Genomic DNA, 19,629 nt, shown 5'->3' on the forward strand with positions numbered 1-19,629 from the left:
ACATTAAAAATAGATGTTAAATTATATTAAGGTTTATTGGGCACTGAAATAACTTGAGAGAGAATGAACAGTCTCCGTTCCTAGACGTATTTTTCAATAATTATATATCCTTAATTCCAGTGCTTTCACTTTTATCCAAGTTTCATACAGGCAGCATTACTTCCATTTATTTTAAGAGATTGGAGCACATTGGTTTGCACCATCGATAGCACATTTTGAAAGTTGAGCTACAGTTTAGGATAAAGTTAACCTAAGAAGGTTTTAAAGTTAAATGAAATTTAAAGATGCTGTACTACTTGATAAGTAAGGACTTGGGATAGTAATTGTATTTAGTATTACTTTTAATTAAGTAACTAAATCAGTTCTTTGATATTTCTTCCAAAACTTAAATTCAGCATTAAGGTCAACATCTTCCCTTTACTAATGCCATTTAATCAGCAGCACCACAATATCCAGTGTTGATACTCACAGATCTGAAGCAGCAGTGTCCAGTAGAACTTTCTATAGTGATGGAATTGTTTTATGTCTGCATTGTCTAATGCTGTAGCCATTAGCTACATGTGACTAGCAAGTACTTGAAGTATAGCTATTGTAACTGAGGAACTAAATTTTAAATTTTATTTAAATAGCCATGTGGTGTTTTTTGTATTGGACAGATTTAGAGCCTCATTCTCTAGATGCTTCTATGCTTCTTGAGCTTCATTTTTGGAGCTTTTACAAATGTATATTAAGATGTGTAAGAGATACCTCTCTTGCCCAGGGAAGAGAGAAATGAAAGTGAAACTGGGAATCTGGGAGCTGTAAGTCAAGGAGGATGGAGTGGAGACACTGAGGTTTAGGAAGAAGAAAACACACTTTGTGTCTCCTGCTCCTGATGATAATAAAATGGTAAAAGCACATCTGTCTTGAAGACTTGAAGCACATCAAGTCTTACTTGAAAGAGTAAAAAAATGGTTTCCCTATTTCTAAAATACGTTCCTTAATGTCTAAATTTCCTTTAATCAGGGACAAATCTTTGATTTCATAATTGAAGATAGGAAACTTTAAAAAGATCATTAGTTAAGGGAAAGAACACAACTGTAAAATGTCATAATCAAAATGTAAGTGAGACACCCTACCACCATCACACTATACACAAAATTAATTTGAAATGACCTAAAGTCATGTAAAAGCCAACACTATTAAAACTTTTAAAAGAAAATGGGAAAAAATTATGACCTTGACATAGGCTAAGTTTTCTTAGGACAGAGAAAGCACTAACTATAAAAGAAAAAATTAATAAATTAGACTTAACAAAAATAGGAATTTTCTGCTTTTCAAAAGATACTGTTATGGGAAAATAATCCCAGTATATATATCTGACAACTGTCTGATATATAGACTGTATAAAGCTTACAACTCAGTTGTAAGACAACTCAGTAAAAACTGGGCAAGAGATTTGAACAGGCACTTAATGAAAGAAGATATATGAATGGCTAATATGCAAATTAAAGCCACAGAAAATACCACTTCACATCAAGAATGGCTAAAATGAAAAGATTGACAATAAGAAGTGTTGGTGAGAATGTGGAACAGTTGGAACTCGCACAGTCCTTATGAGAATGTAAAATTGCACAACCACTTGGAAAGCAGTTTGGCAGTTGCTTATAAACATAAACGTGGCATGTGACCCAGCAATTTCTCTTCTAGGTATTCATCCAAGAGAAATGAAAATATGCATCACAAAAACACTTGCACATTAATGTTCATAGCATCTTTAGTCATGATAGCCTCAAACTGAAGCATCAAGAGATAAATGGATAAACAAACTGTGGTATATCTATACAGTGGAATACTGTGCAGCCATTAAAAAATAATTTCTGAACTTCTGAAACACAAAACATGGATTCATTTCAGAAACATACTAAGTGAAAAGTCAGACAATGAAGAATGTGTATATTGGCTGGTTCCATTTGTATGAAGTTCTACAACCAGCAGAACTGATCTACAGTGATAGAAATCATGAGTAGGGTGTGGTGGAGATTGACTGTAGAGGGTTGTGAAGAAACGTCCTGGGCCAGTGGAAATGGTCTTTATCTTTAGGGAATCTGGTTACATGAGTGTATACATTTGTCAAAACTCATCAAACTGTACATTTAAAGTGAGTGCATTGTATATTAATTATATTTCAATAAAGTTTATTTTTTAAAAATGCAAATGATGTTGTGATGTTTTCTTTTCTGATGTGAGACAACCAGGTAGAGTAAGCTACTAGACATTGTTAGCATTTGGAGATAGGAGAATGTCCCTGAGAGTATAGAAATAATGTAAAATGTTAACTTTGCCAAATTAGAATTTAATCAGTAGCTGTCTTTGTGTATGTTTATCTACATAATAAATATTCTGCAAGGCTACTTATATCACTATTCTCTGTGACTCTGTATTCAGCGTTTAATAACTTTGGTTATATTATCATCTTGTTTGGACAGAATACTGAGGAAACTTATGAATATCTTTTAAGTGTACAATTTTATGTAAATAGTTATCTCTGTTAGATTATTAATATGAAATTCTTAGAAGTATTAGTGATTTTTGTTTGTTTTACTGTAACTTAGGAAACTTTTGAGAAGAACTTTGAAAGAGAAACCCATAAAATAAGTGAGCAAAATGATGCTGATAATGCTAGTGTCCTGTCTGTATCATCAAATTTTGAGCCTTTTGCAACAGATGATCTAGGTAAGCAGAATTTTTTATAATCTTAGAAACAACTTTAAGTTGATCTGGTCCAGTCTTTGAATTGGCGTTGATAAGGAAACAAGTCTAGAAAGGCGAAGTGTGTGTGGTTGAAAGAATGTGGACTTAATTATCTATCAGTCTAAAATCAAGAATCTTCTGACTCTTAACCCTGTGAGCAAATCATCCAACATTTTTGACTCTGCATATACTAAGGAAATGGGAATTTTAACCTACCTTGCTATGTTCTTGTGAAAATATAATGTAACTTACTTGCTTGAGTTCAGAAAATGTTAATTTCCTTTTCCTTAAAGGAAAGGTCATCGTTTAAGGTCATCTAGTTAATTCATGGGAACAATTCAGGCCTCATCTAATCATGTTTTTAATAAAAATGTTAACTTTTTAATTTGAGTTAAGCAGTCAGTTTTCTTAAATAACCTGTAGTGAAAACCTCAAGTAATTCTCAGGCATAGCAAATGGTTTTGGTTGTTTTTGTTTGTTTGTTTGGATTTTTTTTTTTTTTCCCGTCTCCCATCAGCTGTAAAACAAAAGAGGTTTAGAGGGTTGCCTGGCTGCAGTGGAGAAAAAATTCGAGTCCTAGACTTGGAAATTTAAGGAAAAGAAAAATATGTAGATACTTGATACGTTTCTAGACTGTGGCCAATCAAAAGAGAACCTGAGAATTCAGTTATTCTGCCATCCAGGGTGCTTAGTTGATAAAATAATGTAATGTCCTGTTACTCTAGTGTTTGTTCACGTGATGAAGAGAAGACTTAGATTATTTCAAAGGTATTTTTCCACTATAAAGAAAAGGACTTAGCCTTGCCCTATCATTACATTCCTACTGTTCGCCAAAACAAAAGTCTTCCTTATGCTTATTGTAATTATTGAGGACTCAGCCTTAGCTGACCTCTAAGTAAATGCTTATTTGGGTCTGCATTGAGTTCATCCCATTACAGAGAAAAATTACTGTGTGGCCTGCCAACCCTCACCCCTTAGGTTGTCCCTCTCTTTCTGAGTTGCCAGAATACTTCGACTCCTACGTATTTTCTTTCATTTACTGGTATTTTTTTTTTTTCTTACAACCCTGCACCAGTAGCTGTGTCTGAAGTAGACATAGAATTGGGAAATTTCATTGATAGGCCTTTTTCTTACCTAATTTGCTTGTTTTAGGTTGCATTGTTTTCATCAGAATTTGCATGACATTTTGGAATTCACTTGTATTGTTTAAATGAAACAACAAAATGAAATAAATATGGGCTTCAGAGTTTGATAACTAAGTTTAAATCCTTGTTCCTACATTGAACTGTCTGTGAAAGCTTGAGCAAGTTACTTAAATTTTCTGCAAATGAAAGTAATGTCATCTACTATATAGGATTATTTTAAGGATTAAATAAGTGTGATAATGTATATGAAGTGCTCAAGTAGTATAGTGTGTAGAACTTGTTAAAGCTAATTTTCCTTCCTTTTGTTTGGACATTTTTTTATTAATGCATTTTGAGGAATATATGAAAAAGTTCACTTTTACATACTCAAAAAATATTTTTGTTCCAAATGTAGGTAACACCGTGATTCACTTAGATCAAGCATTAGCCAGAATGAGAGAATATGAGCGTATGAAGACTGAGGCTGAAAGTAACTCAAATATGAGATGCACCTGCAGGATTATTGAGGATGGAGATGGTGCTGGTGCAAGTACTACAGTTAATAATTTAGAAGGTATATATTTTTGTTTTCGGTAGGTTTTTGGAGAACAGGTGGTGTTTGGTTACATGAATAAGTTCTTTAGTGGTGATTTCTGAGATTTTGGTGCACCCATCGCCTGAGCAGTATACACTGTACCCAGTGTGTATTGTTTGATCCCTCACCCCCTTCCCACCCTTTCCCCTGAAACCCCAAAGTACACTGTATCCTGCTTATGCCTTTGCATACTCATAGCTTAGCTACCACTTATGAGTGAGAACATGCAATGTTTGGTTTTCCATTCCTAAGTTACATCACTTAGATTAACGGTGTCCAACTCTACCCAGATGGCTGCAAATGCCATTACTTTGTTCCTTTTTATGGCTAAGTAGTATGCTGTGGTGTATAAATAAATAAACAAATATATCTGTCTATCTACACATATGTACATATACCACATTTTCTTTATCCGCTCGTTGATTGATAGACATTTGGACTGGTTCCATATTTTGCAACTGCAGATTGTGCTGCTATAAACATGCACGTGCAAGTATCTTTTTCATATAATGACTTTTTTTCTTTTGGGCAGATACCTTGTAGTGAGATTGCTGGATCAAATGGTGGATCTACTTTCAGTTGTTTAAGGAATCTTCATACTGTTTTCCATAGTGGTTTTACTTGTTTACATGCCCACCAGCAGTGTAAAAGTGTTCCCTTTTTACCACATCCACACTAACATCTATTATTTTTTGATTTTTAAATTACGGCCATTCTTGCAGGAGTAGGATGGTATCACATTGTAGTTTGTGCTTTGATTTGCATTTTCCTGATAATTAGTGATGTTGAGCATTTTTTCACTCAACATCACCAAAAAGTTTTTTGGCCATTTGTGTGTCTTCTTTTGAGAGTTGTCTATATCCTTAGCCTACTACTACTACTTTTTTTTTTTTTTTTTTTAATTTGAGCACAGTCTTGCTCTGTTGCCCAGGCTGCAATGCAGTGGCACAATCTCAGCTCACTGCATCCTCTGCCTGCCAGACTCAAGTGATTCTCATGCCTCAGCCTCCCGAGTAGCAGGCATTATAGGCATGTGCCACCATGTCCAGCTAAGTTTTGTATTTTTAGTAGAGATGGGATTTCAGCATATTGTCCAGGCTGGCCTTGAACTCCTGGTCTCAAGTGATCTGCCCACCTCAGCCTCCCAATGTGCTGGGATTACAACTGTGAGACACCACACTTGGCCTTAGCCCACTTTTTGATGGGATTTTTTTTTTTTTCCTGATTTGTTTGAGTTCTTTGTAGATTCTGGGTATTAGTCCTTTGTCAGATGCATAGTTTACAAAGACTTTCTCACACTCTGTGGGTTGTCTGTTTACTCAGATGATTATTTCTTTTGCTGTGCAGAAACTTTTTAGTTTAAGTTCCATCTGTTTATCTTTGTTTTTGTTGCATTTGCTTTTGGGTTCTTGGTCATGAAGTCTTTGCCTAAGCCGGTGTCTATAAGGGTTTCTCCAATGTTATCTTCTAGAATTTTTGTGGTTTCAGGTATTAGATTTTGAAGGTATATTTTATATTGATTAGAAGTAATAATAATTCTATGTAAAAAATTTAAATATGTGATATCTAATGGTGGTTTTATTACTACTTTATTTTAATTGATAGGGGTGCTAAAACTACAAACATGTTTCTTTGTATTATGTTAGCATAAAATCATCAAATTTAATATTTTTCAAATTTCAACATAAAGGCATATATGTATATATAATAGGCTTTGTTAGGCTAATGTATTTTCTTTTTAAAAATTAGAAACTCCCGTTATTGAAAATCATAGTTCACAACAACCTGTAAGTGAAGTTTCTACCATCCCATGTCCTAGAATTGATACTCAGCAGCTGGACCGGCAAATTAAAGCAATTATGAAAGAAGTCATTCCTTTTTTGAAGGTAAGCAATTATTTTAAAAAATAAACGAAACTTTCTATGTTTTGTTTTTTAATTCATACAGAAGAGCTTATTGTGATAAAGTTCAACGGTATAGGTAAACAACAACAAAAAAACTATCACCCATAATTTTTTCACCCTACCAACATTCTCTGAACCTTTCAGTAATATTTTGTACACATGTGCATATTCCACCTTTTTCATTTACTATATCATAAACTTCTTTCTAGATCATTATTTTTCTACTGCATTTTTTCAGGATTTATCACCTTTATTTTTATTTTATTTTTAGTTCTTGTGAGTATATAGTAGGTGTGTATATTTATGGGGTACATGAAATAGTTTGATACAGGCATGCAATATGTAATAATCACATCATGGTAAATGGGGTATCCATCCCCTCAAGCATTTAACCTTTGTGTTACAAACAATCCAGTTATACTCTTTTAGTTATTTTAAAATGTATAATTAAATTATTGACTGTAGTCACCCTGTTGTGCTGTTAAATAATCTTATTCATTCATTCTGACTACTTTTTGTACCCATTAACCATCTTCCCTATTCCCTACTACCTTTCATAGCCTCTGGTAACCATCCTTATACACATTATCTCCATGAGTTAAATTGTTTTAATTTTTAGCTCCCACAAGTAAGTGAGAACATATGAAGTTTGTCTTTCTGAGCCTGGCTAACTTCACTTAACATAATGACCTCCAGTTCCATCCATGTTGTTGCAGATGACAAGGTCTCATTATTTTTTATGGCTGAATAGTACTCCATTGTGTGTCTGTACCACATTTTCTTTATCTGTTCATCTGTTGATGGACACTTAGGTTGCTTCCAAATCTTGGTTGTTGTGAACAGTACTGCAACAAACATGAGTGTGCAGATAGCCCTTTAATACACTGATGTCCTTTCTTTTCTGTATATACCCAGCAGTGGGATTCCTGGATCATATGGTAGCTCTTGCTGTATTTTCAGTTTTTTGAGCAACTTCCAAACTGTTCTCCAGAGGGGTTGTACTAATTTACATTCCCACCAGCAGTGTATGAAAGTTCCCTTTTCTCCACATCCTCGCCAGCATTTATTATTGCCTGTCTTTGGGATAAGTGCCATTTTAACAGAGGTGAGATGATTTCTCGCTATAGTTTTGATTGTCATTTCCGTGATCATGTTGAGCACCTTTTATGTGCCTGTTTGCCATTTGTATGTCGTCTTTTGAGAAATGTGTCTTCAGATCTTCTGCACATTTTAAAATTAGATTATTAGATTTTTTCCTATAGAGTTGTTTGAACTCTTTATATATGCTGGTTATTAATCCCTTGTCGGATGGTTTGCACATATTTTCTCTCATTCTGTGGGTTGTCTCTTCACTTTGTTGTTTGTTTCTTTTCTTGTGCAGAAGCTTTTTAACTTGATGTGATCCCATTTGTCTGCTTTTGCTTTGGTTGCCAGTGCTTGTGGGGTATCACTCAAGAAATTTTTGCCCAGACCAATGTCCTGCAGAGTTTCCCCACTGTTTTCATATAATAGTTTCATAGTATGAGGTCTTAGATTTATGTCTTTAATCCATTTTGATTTGACTTTTGTATATGGTGAGAGATAGAGGTCTAGTTTCATTCCTCTGCATATGGATATCCAGTTACCCCAGCACCATTTATTGTGAGGAGACTGTCTTTTCCCCAATGTGTGTTCTTGGCACCTTTGTTGAAAATGAGTTTATTGTAGGTATGTGGATTTGTTTCTGGGTTCTCTGTTCTGTTCTATCGGTCTGTGTTTCTGGGTTCTCTGTTCTGTTCTGTCGGTCTGTGTTTCTGTTGTTTGTATGCCAGTACCACGCTGTTGTGGTTACTATAGCTCTGTGGTATAATTTGAAGGCAGGTTAATGTGATTCTTCCAGTTTTGTTCTTTTTGCTCAAGATAGCTTTGGCTATTCTGAGCTTTTTTTGTGGTTCCTATAAATTTTAGGATTCTTTTTTCTCTGTGAAGAATGTCATTGGTATTTTGATCACAATTGTATTGAATCGGTAGATTGCTTCAGGGAGTACAGACATTTTAACAATATTGATTTTTCCAATCCATGAACATGGAATATCTTTCAATTTTTGTGTCTTTTTAAATTTCTTTCATCAGTGTTTTATAGTTTTCATTGTAGAGATCTTTCACTTATTTGGTTAATTCTTAGGTATTTAATTTTATTTGTGTCTGTTGTAAATGAGATTACTGGTGGCATATAGAAATGCTACTGATTTTTGTGTGTTGACTTTGTATCCTGCAACTTTACTGAATTTGTTGATCAGTTCTAATAGTATTCTTGTGGAGTCTTTAGGCTTTTCCAAGTATAAGATTATATATATATCATATACAAACAAGGATAATTTGATTCTTCCTTTCCAATTTGGATCCCCTTTATTTCTTTCTCTTGTCTGATTACTCTAGCTAGGACTTCCAGTACTATGTTGAATAACAGTGGTGAAAGTGGACATCCTTGTTGTGTTCCAGATCACAAAGGAATGGCTTTCAGTGTTTCCCCATTTAGTATGATACTAGCTGTGGGTCTGTTGTATATGGCTTCTAGTATGTTGAGGTATGTTTCTTCTGTACCCAGTTTTTTGAGGGCTTTTATGAAAGGATGTTGAATTTTATCAAATGGTTTTTCAGCATCAGTTAAAATGATCATATGGGTTTTGTCCTTCATTCTGTTGATATGATGTATTACATTGATTGATTTACCTATGTTGAACCATCCTTGCATCCCTGGGATAAATCCCACTTGGTCACGATGGATCATCTTTTTAATGTGTTGTTGAATTCCGAGGTATCGGTTGTAATGTCTCCTTTTTCATCTCTGATATTATTTGGGTTTTTTGTCTTTTTTTCTTAGTCTGGTTAATGGTTTGCCAATTTTATGTATCTTTTAAAATACCAACTTTTTGTTTCATTGCTCTTTTGTATTTTATTTCAATTTCATTTATTTCTGCTTTGATCTTTATTATTTCTTCTATTTTGGGTTTGGTTTGCTCATGCTTTTCTTGTTTTTTAACATCCATTGTTTTCGTATCTGTTATGTGTATGTTTTTTGATTTCAGGTTACCATGAGGATTGCAAATACTGTCTTATAACTCAGTATTTTAAACCGATAACACTGATTGCATAAACAAACAAGCAAACAAAATGAAAACTTATGCAAATGTTAACTTTGTTTCCTTGCTTTTTAACTTTTTGTTGTTTCTGTTTATATCTTACTGTACCATGTCCTGAAAAGTTGTTGTAGTTACTATTTCTGGTTGGTTCATCATTTTGTCTTTCCACTTAAGAGTAGTTTACACACCATAATTACAGTGTTATAATGTTCTGTGTGCTTTCTATTACTGGTGAATTTTGTACCTTCAGACGATATCTTACTGCTCATTAATGTCTTCTTTTAGATGGAAATAAAGTATTTAGTTTTTCTTGTCAGACAGGTCTGGTGTTGATGAAATCCCTCAGCTTTTGTCTGGGAAAGTATTTCTCCTTCATGTTTGAAGGATATTTTTGCTGGATGTACTATTCTAGGGTAAAAGTTTTCTTCCTTCAGCACTTGAAACATGTCATGACACTCTCTCCTGACCTGTAAGGATTCTAGTGACAAGTCTACTGCCAGATATATTGGAACCCCATTATATGTTATTTGTTTCTTTTCTCTTGCTGCTTTCAGGGTCCTTTCTTTATCCTTGATGTTTGGCAGTTTGATTATTAAATGCCTTGAGATAGTCTTATTTGGATTAAACTATCCTGGTTTTCTGTAACCTTCTTGTACTTGAATGTTGTTAAGCTTACTACCTCTGTCTCTCTCTACCCCCTCTTTAAGGCCAATAACTTAGATTTGTCCTGTTGAGGTTATTTTGCAGATCCTGTAGGTGTGCTTTATTGTGTTTTACTTTTTTTTTCTTTTGTCTCCTCAAGTTGTGTGTTTTCAAAGAGCCTGTCTTCAAGCTAATTCTTTAGCTTGATCAATTCTATTAAGAGATTGATGCATTCTTTAGTATGTCAGTTGCGTTTTTCAACTCTAGAATTTCTGCTTGATTCTTTTAAATTATCTCAATCTGTTTATTAAATTTATCTATGAATATAGAATTCTGAATTCCCGGCCAGGTGCTATGGCTCACACCTGTGATCCCAACACTTTGGGAGGCTGGGGCGGGTGATCACTTGAGGTCAGGAGTTTGAGACCAGCCTAGCCAACACGGTGAAACCCCACCTCTACTACAACATACAAAAAAAAAAAAAAAGTAGCTGGACATGGTGGTGCGCACCTATAATGACAGCTACTTGGGAGGCCGAGGCAGGAGAATCGCTTGAACCTGGGAGGCGGAGGTTGCAGTGAGCCGAGATTGTGCCACCACACTCTAGCCTGGGTGACAGAGCAAGGAAGGCTCTGTCTGAAAAAAAAAAAAAAAAAAATTCTGAATTCCCTTCCTGTGTTATCTTGAATTTGTTTGAGTTTCCTCAAGACAGCTATTTTGAATTCTCTGTCTGAAAGGTCACATATCTCTCTCCAGGATTGGCCACTGGTGCCTTATTTGGTCCCTTTGTTGAGGTCGTGATTTTCTGTATGGTCTTGATGCTTGTGGATATTTGTTGGTGTCTGGGCATTGAAGAGTTACATATAGGCCTTGTATCTTGTAGGCCTCACAGTCTGGGCTTGTTTGTGCCCATTCTTCTTGGGAAAGCTTTCCAGGTATTCAAAGGGACTTGGGTCCCAAGCCCAAAAACACTGTGCTTTTTGCAGACTCATAGAGGTATACCACTTTGGTGATTTTGGATAAGATCCAGAAGAATTCTCTGAATTACCAGGCGGAGACTTCTGTTCTCTTCCTTTACTTTCTCTCAAATAAATGGAATCTCTGTGTTGAAATGCCTGGAGCTGGATGGAGATGGGGTGATGGAGGCACCCCTTTGGTGACTTACCACTGTGACTGTGCTGGGTCATACCTAAAGCCAGCACAGCACAGCACTGGGGCTTGCCCAAGACCCTCTGTAACCACTACCTGACTACCGCCTAAATTTGCCTAAATTCGCTCAAGGCCCTAGGGTTCCTACTATTAGCAGGTGGGGAAGCCAGCCAGGTTTGTGTCTTTCCCTTCAGGGCAGTGAGTTCCCCCAGGTCCCTAATGGGTCCACAGATACTGTCCTTGAGCTTAGAAATCTACCTGGTATTCTGTCCTACGGTGGCTAAGCTGGCCTTTAAACCACAAGACAAAGTCCTTCCCACTTTTACCTCTGCTTTCCATAAGCAAAGGAGTCTCTCCTGGTGGCTACCACCATGACCACCGGCCCATGAGTTCTGCTAATATTCATTTAAAGCCCAAGGGCTTTTTAGTCAGCTTGTGGTGAATGCTACCAGGCCTGGGACTCACCCTTCAGGGCAGTGGGCTCTCCTCTGGCCCAGGGCAGGTCCAGAAATGCTGTCCAGGAGCCAAGTTCTCGAATTGCGGATCCCAGGAGCCTGCTTGGTGCTCTACCCCACTGTGATCGCTCTGGTACTTAAGGTGCAAGACAAAGTCCCCTTTTTCCTCTACTTTTCTCAAGCAGAAGGAATCTTTCACCATAGCCATCACAGCTCAGTATACGTTGGATCTCACCTGAAGCCAGAACATCTCTGAGTCTCACCCAAGGCCCATGGCATACTACATGGGTATCACTGTCAGTTATTCAAGGTTCAAGGGCTCTTTAGTCAGCAGGTTAAGATTAAGCCAAGATTAATCCTTCCAGGACTGGGTCTTTCCCTTTAAGGCAGTGGGTTTCCTTCTGGGCCAGAGTGTATCTAAAAATGTCATCTTGGAGCTGGGGCCTGGAATGGCGACCTCACGACTCTGCCGGTGCCCTGTTGTAGCTGTGGCTGAGCTGGTATCCAAGATGCAACACAAAGTCCTTTTTACTCCTTGCTCTCGTCTCCTCAAGCAGAAGGAGTCACTTGCATTGCTGCAGTCAGTGCTGCCTAGGGTTGGGGGAGGGGTGGCGTCAGCAATTCAAGATGGTCTTTCCTACCCTCAGTGTCCCTTTCAGCAATACAAAGTTAAAAGCAGGTACCATGATTGCTCACCTGGTTTTTATTCTTATAATGGTGCTTTGTGTGTAGTTGTTAAAATTTGGTGTTCCAGAAGGGGAAGATGATTGGCGGAGGCTTCTGTTCTGCCATCTTGCTCCACCCCTGCCTTTTTTTTTAATGGATCCACAACATTCATTCCAAAATATTTATAAAATGCCTACTTAATGCCAGGTTTGGCAGACCTAGCAGTGAACAAGGCCTTTGCTCTCATGGAGCTTGCATGCTAGAGTGGGAATACACTCTGAAATAACATAAGTAAATAAAAGACATATAAGTAACTGTTTATCAGTTAATGATACAGGCCATGCTCAGAATTAAAATTTGGTGATATGATGGTGTCTGTTTTATATTGGATGATCAGGGAAAGCTTCTAATGAGGGAACATTTAAGTAGAGATGTGACTAAGGAGCCAGTGTAAACCAGGATCGTTCTAGACAGTGCACTGGCCTTAAGGTGAGAATTCGCTTCGCGTGTTGAAGGAACTAGAGGGAAAGTCTATATGGTTGGAGGATATTTGTATGAGACTAAGTTGAAAGGGAGGCAAGGGCTAATTGTATAAAATATTACAGGCCACGGTTAGAAGTTTGGACTTTGCTCAAAGTTTGAAGGGAAACTCCTAGAAGGTTTTAAGCAGAGAAACAAAGTCTGGCTTGTTTTTAGAAAATTGATTATAAGGGGGTCAGGAGTGCAGTGAGACCAGAAGAGAAATGATAGTGGCTTAGATAAGGGTGGTGATAAAGAAATAACATAATTGGGATATAGTTAGGAAATCGGTAGGTCCTACTAATGGTTAGAGTGTCAAGAGAGAGAGAAAACTGGCTGGGAGGAAATACGATTTACTGCAATGAAGAAGGCTTGGGAGAAGGGGGAGATGAAGAGCTCTGTTTTTTTTGAGGGGGGTGGGGTTTGAGACAGAGGCTCACTTTTATCACCCAGGCGGGAATGCAGTGGCGCGATCTCGGCTCACTGCAACCTCTGCCTTCTGGGTTCAAGCGATTCTCCCACCTCAGCCTCCCAAGTTTCTGGGACTACAGGTGCCTGTCACCATGCCTGGCTTGCTTTTTGTGTTTTTAGTAGAGATGGTGTTTCCCTATGTTGACCACGCTGACCTCAAGTGATGCACCCGCCTGGGCCTCCCAAAGTGCTGGGATTATAGGCTCGAGCCACTGTGCCAGCCAAGAGTTTTATTTTGTACTTTAAAATTGAACTGTCTTTTAGACAATCGTAGAGAGGTCAAGTAGTCATTTGGTTACTCAGCTAATTCCAGGCACAGCTGAAGATAGACATAAGGTACATTATAGCATATAGCTGCTGCCTAAAGCCAGGGCATTTGATTTGAGAATAGAAAGGGGCCTTGCAACTGTGATGTGGGACCAGGTGATTCAGCATTTGTAAGTTGTACAAAAGCGGAGCCAGGGTTGACCAAGAAGGACTGCAAGGAGTTAGTTATGTTGATGGCTGCTATGAGGTCAAGTAGTCATAAAATACAATTTTCTATTAATTATTTTTTCAGTCCCTATTGTTAAATATTTGTGTTTATTCTGGTTTCTTTTCCACTATTACAAACACGTCTTGAATGATTGAAGGTAATCTGTTTACTTTTGTTTCTCTAGAAACAATTTTTAGACATAAAATTTTTAGTTCAAAGGTCATAAACATTTTTAAAGCTTTTCAGACAAGCTGATTGTCCTTCAGAGAAACTAACCAGTTTATATTCCCATCAACACTGATAGTATCAGACTGGTAAGCAGTACTATTAATTTTATTTAATAACATTGATCAGGGCAGATGGAGACATGTGCAACAAATGGAATAGGAAGACAGGACTTCTTTCTGAGATGGCATTCATTACATTCTAATTTAAAATGGAAATTTTAACAATTAGAAGTGAAAAGTAATTGTTTTCTTTTCATCTAGATATGGTAAACTACAAAATACATTGTCACTGGGCTAGTTTCTTATAATGTACTCATACTTTTCTTTGTAAGACATGTACCACAGAGAATTGCTTCCATTGTGCTCATATTTCTTCCCTCAGCAGAAGTAATTGCTTTTTTTTGGAATGTTTTGAGAGAAGAGAGATCTTTGAGAAAGCACCTGTAGAAACTGCTTTCTCTGTATGTGACTTTACAGCTGAGAGGAAAAAGTCAGCTGATCGTGTCCAGATTATTCCATGTAAAAACAGAAACACTTAGCCTTGTTCTGGGCAATTGCAACAGTTCCTAAATGGCCTTACTGTCCTTTTGCCGCTGCTTCTAACCTTTCAACTCTCCTACTAGAGTTGTTAGCACTTCTAAGGCCTTGGCACTTGCTAATACTTCTGCCTGGAATGCTCTTCCTTCAGATACCTACCTGCATGGCTTGTTGTCTTGAACTCAACTGTTTGGTCAAATGTTAACTTTTGCTGAGTAAACCTCTGCCTTATCCTTTACCTGCTTAGTGCTTGCACGCCACCTTTAGCCTATGTAATATTTGTCTGCCTCTCCATGCTAAAATACAAGATCCATGACATCTGAGATGTTAATCTGTTTTGGTCACTGTCCAAAAATAGTACATGCACATTGTAGACACTCAGTAAACATTAATGAATTAATAAATGACTGGACTCTTCAACCCTCAACTGTAGTTGAGCTCTTTAGACGCTCTAAGTGTGAAAACAACTGGCCCATAGGATAAAGACCAGGTTCATTATCACTCACAAAACCTTTTACAGCTTGGTCTGGCCTCTTAAGCCTTGTGTCCTACTTGACATTATTGAAAAAGGCACATTGCCCACATTATGTCCTTTACCTAGAATGACCTTCTCCTCTTTCTCTGTCAGTTTCTCCTGTTTTTCAGGAGCCAGCCCAAATGTTATTGCATGTGTTTACAGGCAGAATTCCTTCCTCTCTTCACTGTTCCTGAGATACTGGATTCATGCCTTCATTATAGCACTTATGACAAAGGATCATAATTATTTGTATCTCCCCCCTAGAATAGTATCTCATAGTATCTACAGCCAAGAAGTACTTAAGATACTGGATAAAAAGAATTTGAGGGATAAGGCATAAATACATCAGTTTTACCAAGTGTTTTGTGAATTTATTTCCTGTTACTTATAAATATATGTATATATTTATCTTCCATAAAAGAATATACTTATAAATTTTAAGAATATAGATTTTTAATATAGATATTTATCTCAGAGCTTGAAACCATTGCCTCAAGTGAATTGGTTTAAATTTTCTTAGTTACTGCTTGCTTTCATCTTAGGCCTAAAGTATTGCCTTTTTGGTTTTATACTTTTATTTTAGCATTAATAGTACAATAAATATTTGTCAACATGTCTTTTAAAAACTAATAGGTATACTTGTAGTAATATTTATTTGATATGTACAGTTACTTTATAAGGGTTAAAAAAAAAGCCTAAATGATCTATCCTTATGCTTAGGGAGTGCAGCCTTCAGTTAGGAAATTGATTGTTTTTACTTTTTTGTGTCTGATTTGATGGAAGAATTATGTAAGTTACATGCTATCTGCTCAGAAACTGTTATACAATAAAATATTTAATACTTGAGCGAAATAGAAGTCACCTTGAGTCTGTGAAATGTTTAAAAAGTCTTGGATTTAAAAGAATTACATTTTTTAAAGTGATTTTTCTTAAATGTCTAAGATATTAGGAAATATCAATGGTATTTTAGTTGGCTAAAGTGGCTAGTGACACTCATTTAATAGGTTTTCCATTTGACCTTTTAAGTGCTACTAGCATATCCAGAGTTACCTAAATCACAACACTTATCTTGTCACCTTGTGTAAAATCTAAATTGTTCCTCCTCACTTTACCTGTATAGCCCTGATTTAAGTGATTTCATTTCATGAGGAAATGAAATAATAAATACTAATTTAGCATTTCAAAAAGTGTCTGAGGCCAGTAAACAGAGTAGAACTAATAATCTGATTTTAATTATTTATGATGTCTCATTTCACTTCAGATCTTGACTTTTTTTGTAGGACTGTAGAACTTCTTTGTTAATTATACCCAGGCAGCATTACACCCAGTCACCTGAGTCAGACTTCTTGACTCTCTTTATGTCATCACTAGTGAGTCAAAAATGTATTCTCCTCCTTAGAGTCATCAATTTGACTTCACTTTCTTCTTTCTAGTAGCATGACCTTAATTCATATTCTTACCTTTTGCTTAGACTACCTGTCGTAATAGGCATGAAGTGCATTTTTACTAAGCCGTATCCTACCCAAACTCCTTAGTCTTCAAGCGGCTTCACTGCTGGATCTGGTGTGCTTTCCCCCTCTAGCTACTCTCCATCTAGGTACATTCACTTCACATTATTCAACATTTTCCATATCTACTGTTACTTTTTCACATATTAGCTGTTTGTACAAGTTGTCTTGTCTATCCAAGAGGTAAAATACTTTCACTCTTTTCTGCCTGGCTGAAATATTTCTTCAGAAATATTTGTTGTTGCCTCCAGTATGCTCCTACAGCTCCTTAAAGCACCTAGTGGGTGCTTTTTAAAAATATTTATTTTTTCAGTAAGTAATGTCTCCTGTGAGCCACTGTATTTTGTGATAAATAAGAATACCTGCAGTTAAAAAAGTGTTATCTACCAGACAGCACGGAGCTTATAGTGATTATTTATATACGTATCTGACTCCTGCATAGTATTTGACTCTCTGAAGACAGGGACAGTTGTTTTGTTTTTGTTTTTTGTTTTTTAAATCGCCTGTCTTGACACATACATTATTTTAAATGAGCTTAAGTCTGAGAGGGGACCTTGAACATCTAGTTTGGCACCCTCATTTTATAGATATGTATTGGTGGGGGGGACTGAACTGAGAAAAGGTTTAGGATTTGCTTAAATGGATTTAGTAGAATAGGAAGGATTAGAACCTTGAGATTACTTGATATCGATGATTTATGGACTCAACCTCAGAAAGCGAACCATGATTCATATTATTTTGTAGCTCACACATGCTTCTTAAGGAAGTTTAAGAAGAGACACCTGACTGAAGTGATTTGTTAAGAAAGTTAGGGGGTGATGTTAACCCTCAAGACATTTCAGAATGTCTAAAGATATTTTTAGTTGTCGAGGTGGTGTAGGGAGGAGGTGTTACTGGCATCTAGTGGGTAGAGGCCAGGATGATGCTAAATATCCTACAATGCACAGGATGTCAATAATGTGAAGGTTGAGAAACCCTGAGTTAGAAAATAATAGGGAATTGGGTACAAGGTGAGTATGCTTGTAAGAGTATTTGAAATTAACTGAATGAAAACAAAGATTGGCAAAATGGAAACTAACATGAATAGTTCTCCTTAAGGTACAGAAAAGTACAGAAAGAAAGTGCTGAAAAGTACTGGATCAGCCAGTTCTTTTACTGGCCATCATCTGCTTTCGTGGGTCAAAATTGCCAAACCTCTCAATATGTATGAATAAAGTAGGAGTTTGGCTTTTCTTATGAATGGATATTTCTAAACAGACATCTGAAAATTGAGGAGCATCTATGCAAGAAAATTAAAAATTAACATTTTATATTATATGGATTGATTTTCTTTTTTTAAACAATAGGTAAGTTTATATTCTAACCAACTAGGATTTTTCTCAGGAGCACATGGATGAAGTATGCTCCTCGCAGCTTCTAACTTCAGTAAGGCGCATGGTTTTGACCCTTACCCAGCAAAATGATGAGAGCAAAGAGTTTGTAAAGTTCTTTCATAAACAACTTGGAAGTATATTACAGGTAAGAGTTTATACTTGTATGATTTACCAATATGTACTGTGTGGTAAGGTTTTTTTTCGGGGGGTGGGTGAGGCATTTTCTTGAATTACACAATTTATTCTGGTGGACATCCAGTCTAGCGTCCATTTGGGATGATGTTGTAATACTTTTTAGTTGTCACTTGGTTAAAATAATATTGTATTATTAGGTCCTGTTTGTATCTTCATTTAATTTGGTCATCTCTAAGGCATGTCTCTTATAAGCTTTTACTGGTTTGGTTTATCTTCTCACTGAAAACATTTTGAGTTTGAAATGTTTACAAAGTATTCTGTGGCTGTTTCTAAAATAATTGGCTAAAGTAATTTGACTAATCAGGGAAATTTTGGAAGCCAGAGACCAGCTGGTTGTAGAGACTTTTTAGGGTGTACCAGTACGCTTAAATTATAGTAAGTCAGTAACTGGGAGAGAATTTGCCTTCTAGGAGACATTTAGCAGTGTCTGCAGCCATTTTGTTTATCACAGCAAGTAGTGTGGAGAAGGTAGGAGGGCTGAGAGGAGGACAGGTACTGGCAACTAATGGGTAGAGACCAGGAAGAATCTTGATAAACATTTGACAATACACAGGACAGTACCCCATAGCAAAGTATTATCTGGCCCTAAATGTCAACAGTGCCAAGGTTGAGAAATCCCATGTTAGTGTTAATAAAATTACCTTGTTTATTCCATATGACAAACATCTTTACCTTTATATTTACCTGAATGTTTTTCCATTGAGATAGTTCAGTGATGTGTATTTTTACTCCACATTAGGTGATACATTTTTCTTCTCATCTTTATTACAGAATTTTCGTATGAAACTTGGCTTTGTTTCTTATTTCTGTGTTTAAACTGGTTTTAGATAATCACTATTAACTTTTTTTAAACCTTGGGCTTGATGCAAATTTGTATCACTGTAATTTTCCATTTTGTTAGTATTAAGACTAAAGGACAAATTGTCCTGGCCCCATTAGCAGTAATTAGTACTAACAGATAATTTCTAAGGACTACAAAACATTGATGGTGTTGTGCATTGTAGGAAACTCCATTTTAGAATAAGGCTAAAAGAGAAATTATAATTTAAATATTTTTTATCAAGATCCATGTAGCCCTTCCTCAGTTTTGCCTTCTATGATAATTGTGGACAGATCCCAAAGCATTAATTTCTAAAGACTTTTTTCTCAGTCTAAGGTTTGACTGCTTTTGTTTCATCCCGTTCTTGATTTTTTCACAAGAGGACATACATGAAGAATACAAGTTAATTTACATTAAATATTGCCCAGAGTATTGAAAAATTTTTATGAGCTAGAGCGTAAATTACCATCTTCTACATTTTTCCTTCTGAAACCCGTTCAAGAATTGTTTTTTCCACAAAGCACCCAGCATATGTACGTTTTTACCATAACTGTACTAGATAAGATAGTCTTTTGGTGGGGGAGAGGAGCAGGCATT

The 19,629-nt window shown here is 36.4% G+C and overlaps 1 protein-coding gene across 50 annotated transcripts in view; it reads left to right on the forward strand.

Moving 5' to 3' along the window:
* Positions 1-19,629, forward strand: part of PCM1 (pericentriolar material 1) — a 103,593-nt gene that overhangs the window by 64,218 nt on the left and 19,746 nt on the right. For 26 of the 50 annotated variants that reach the window (XM_063816210.1, XM_063816218.1, XM_063816232.1 and 23 more), the window contains 4 exons: positions 2,595-2,715; positions 4,273-4,431; positions 6,202-6,338; positions 18,016-18,162. In XM_063816210.1, coding sequence (XP_063672280.1) covers positions 2,595-2,715; positions 4,273-4,431; positions 6,202-6,338; positions 18,016-18,162 — 564 coding nt within the window. Of the gene's footprint in view, positions 1-1,689; positions 2,198-2,594; positions 2,716-4,272; positions 4,432-6,201; positions 6,339-18,015; positions 18,163-19,629 lie in introns of those variants that run through there. The other 24 variants (XM_063816237.1, XM_063816214.1, XM_063816223.1 and 21 more) reach the window with 2 other exon arrangements.

Source organism: Pan troglodytes, chromosome 7 (genome assembly GCF_028858775.2).
Source record: "Pan troglodytes isolate AG18354 chromosome 7, NHGRI_mPanTro3-v2.0_pri, whole genome shotgun sequence".
Lineage (NCBI taxonomy): Eukaryota > Metazoa > Chordata > Mammalia > Primates > Hominidae > Pan > Pan troglodytes.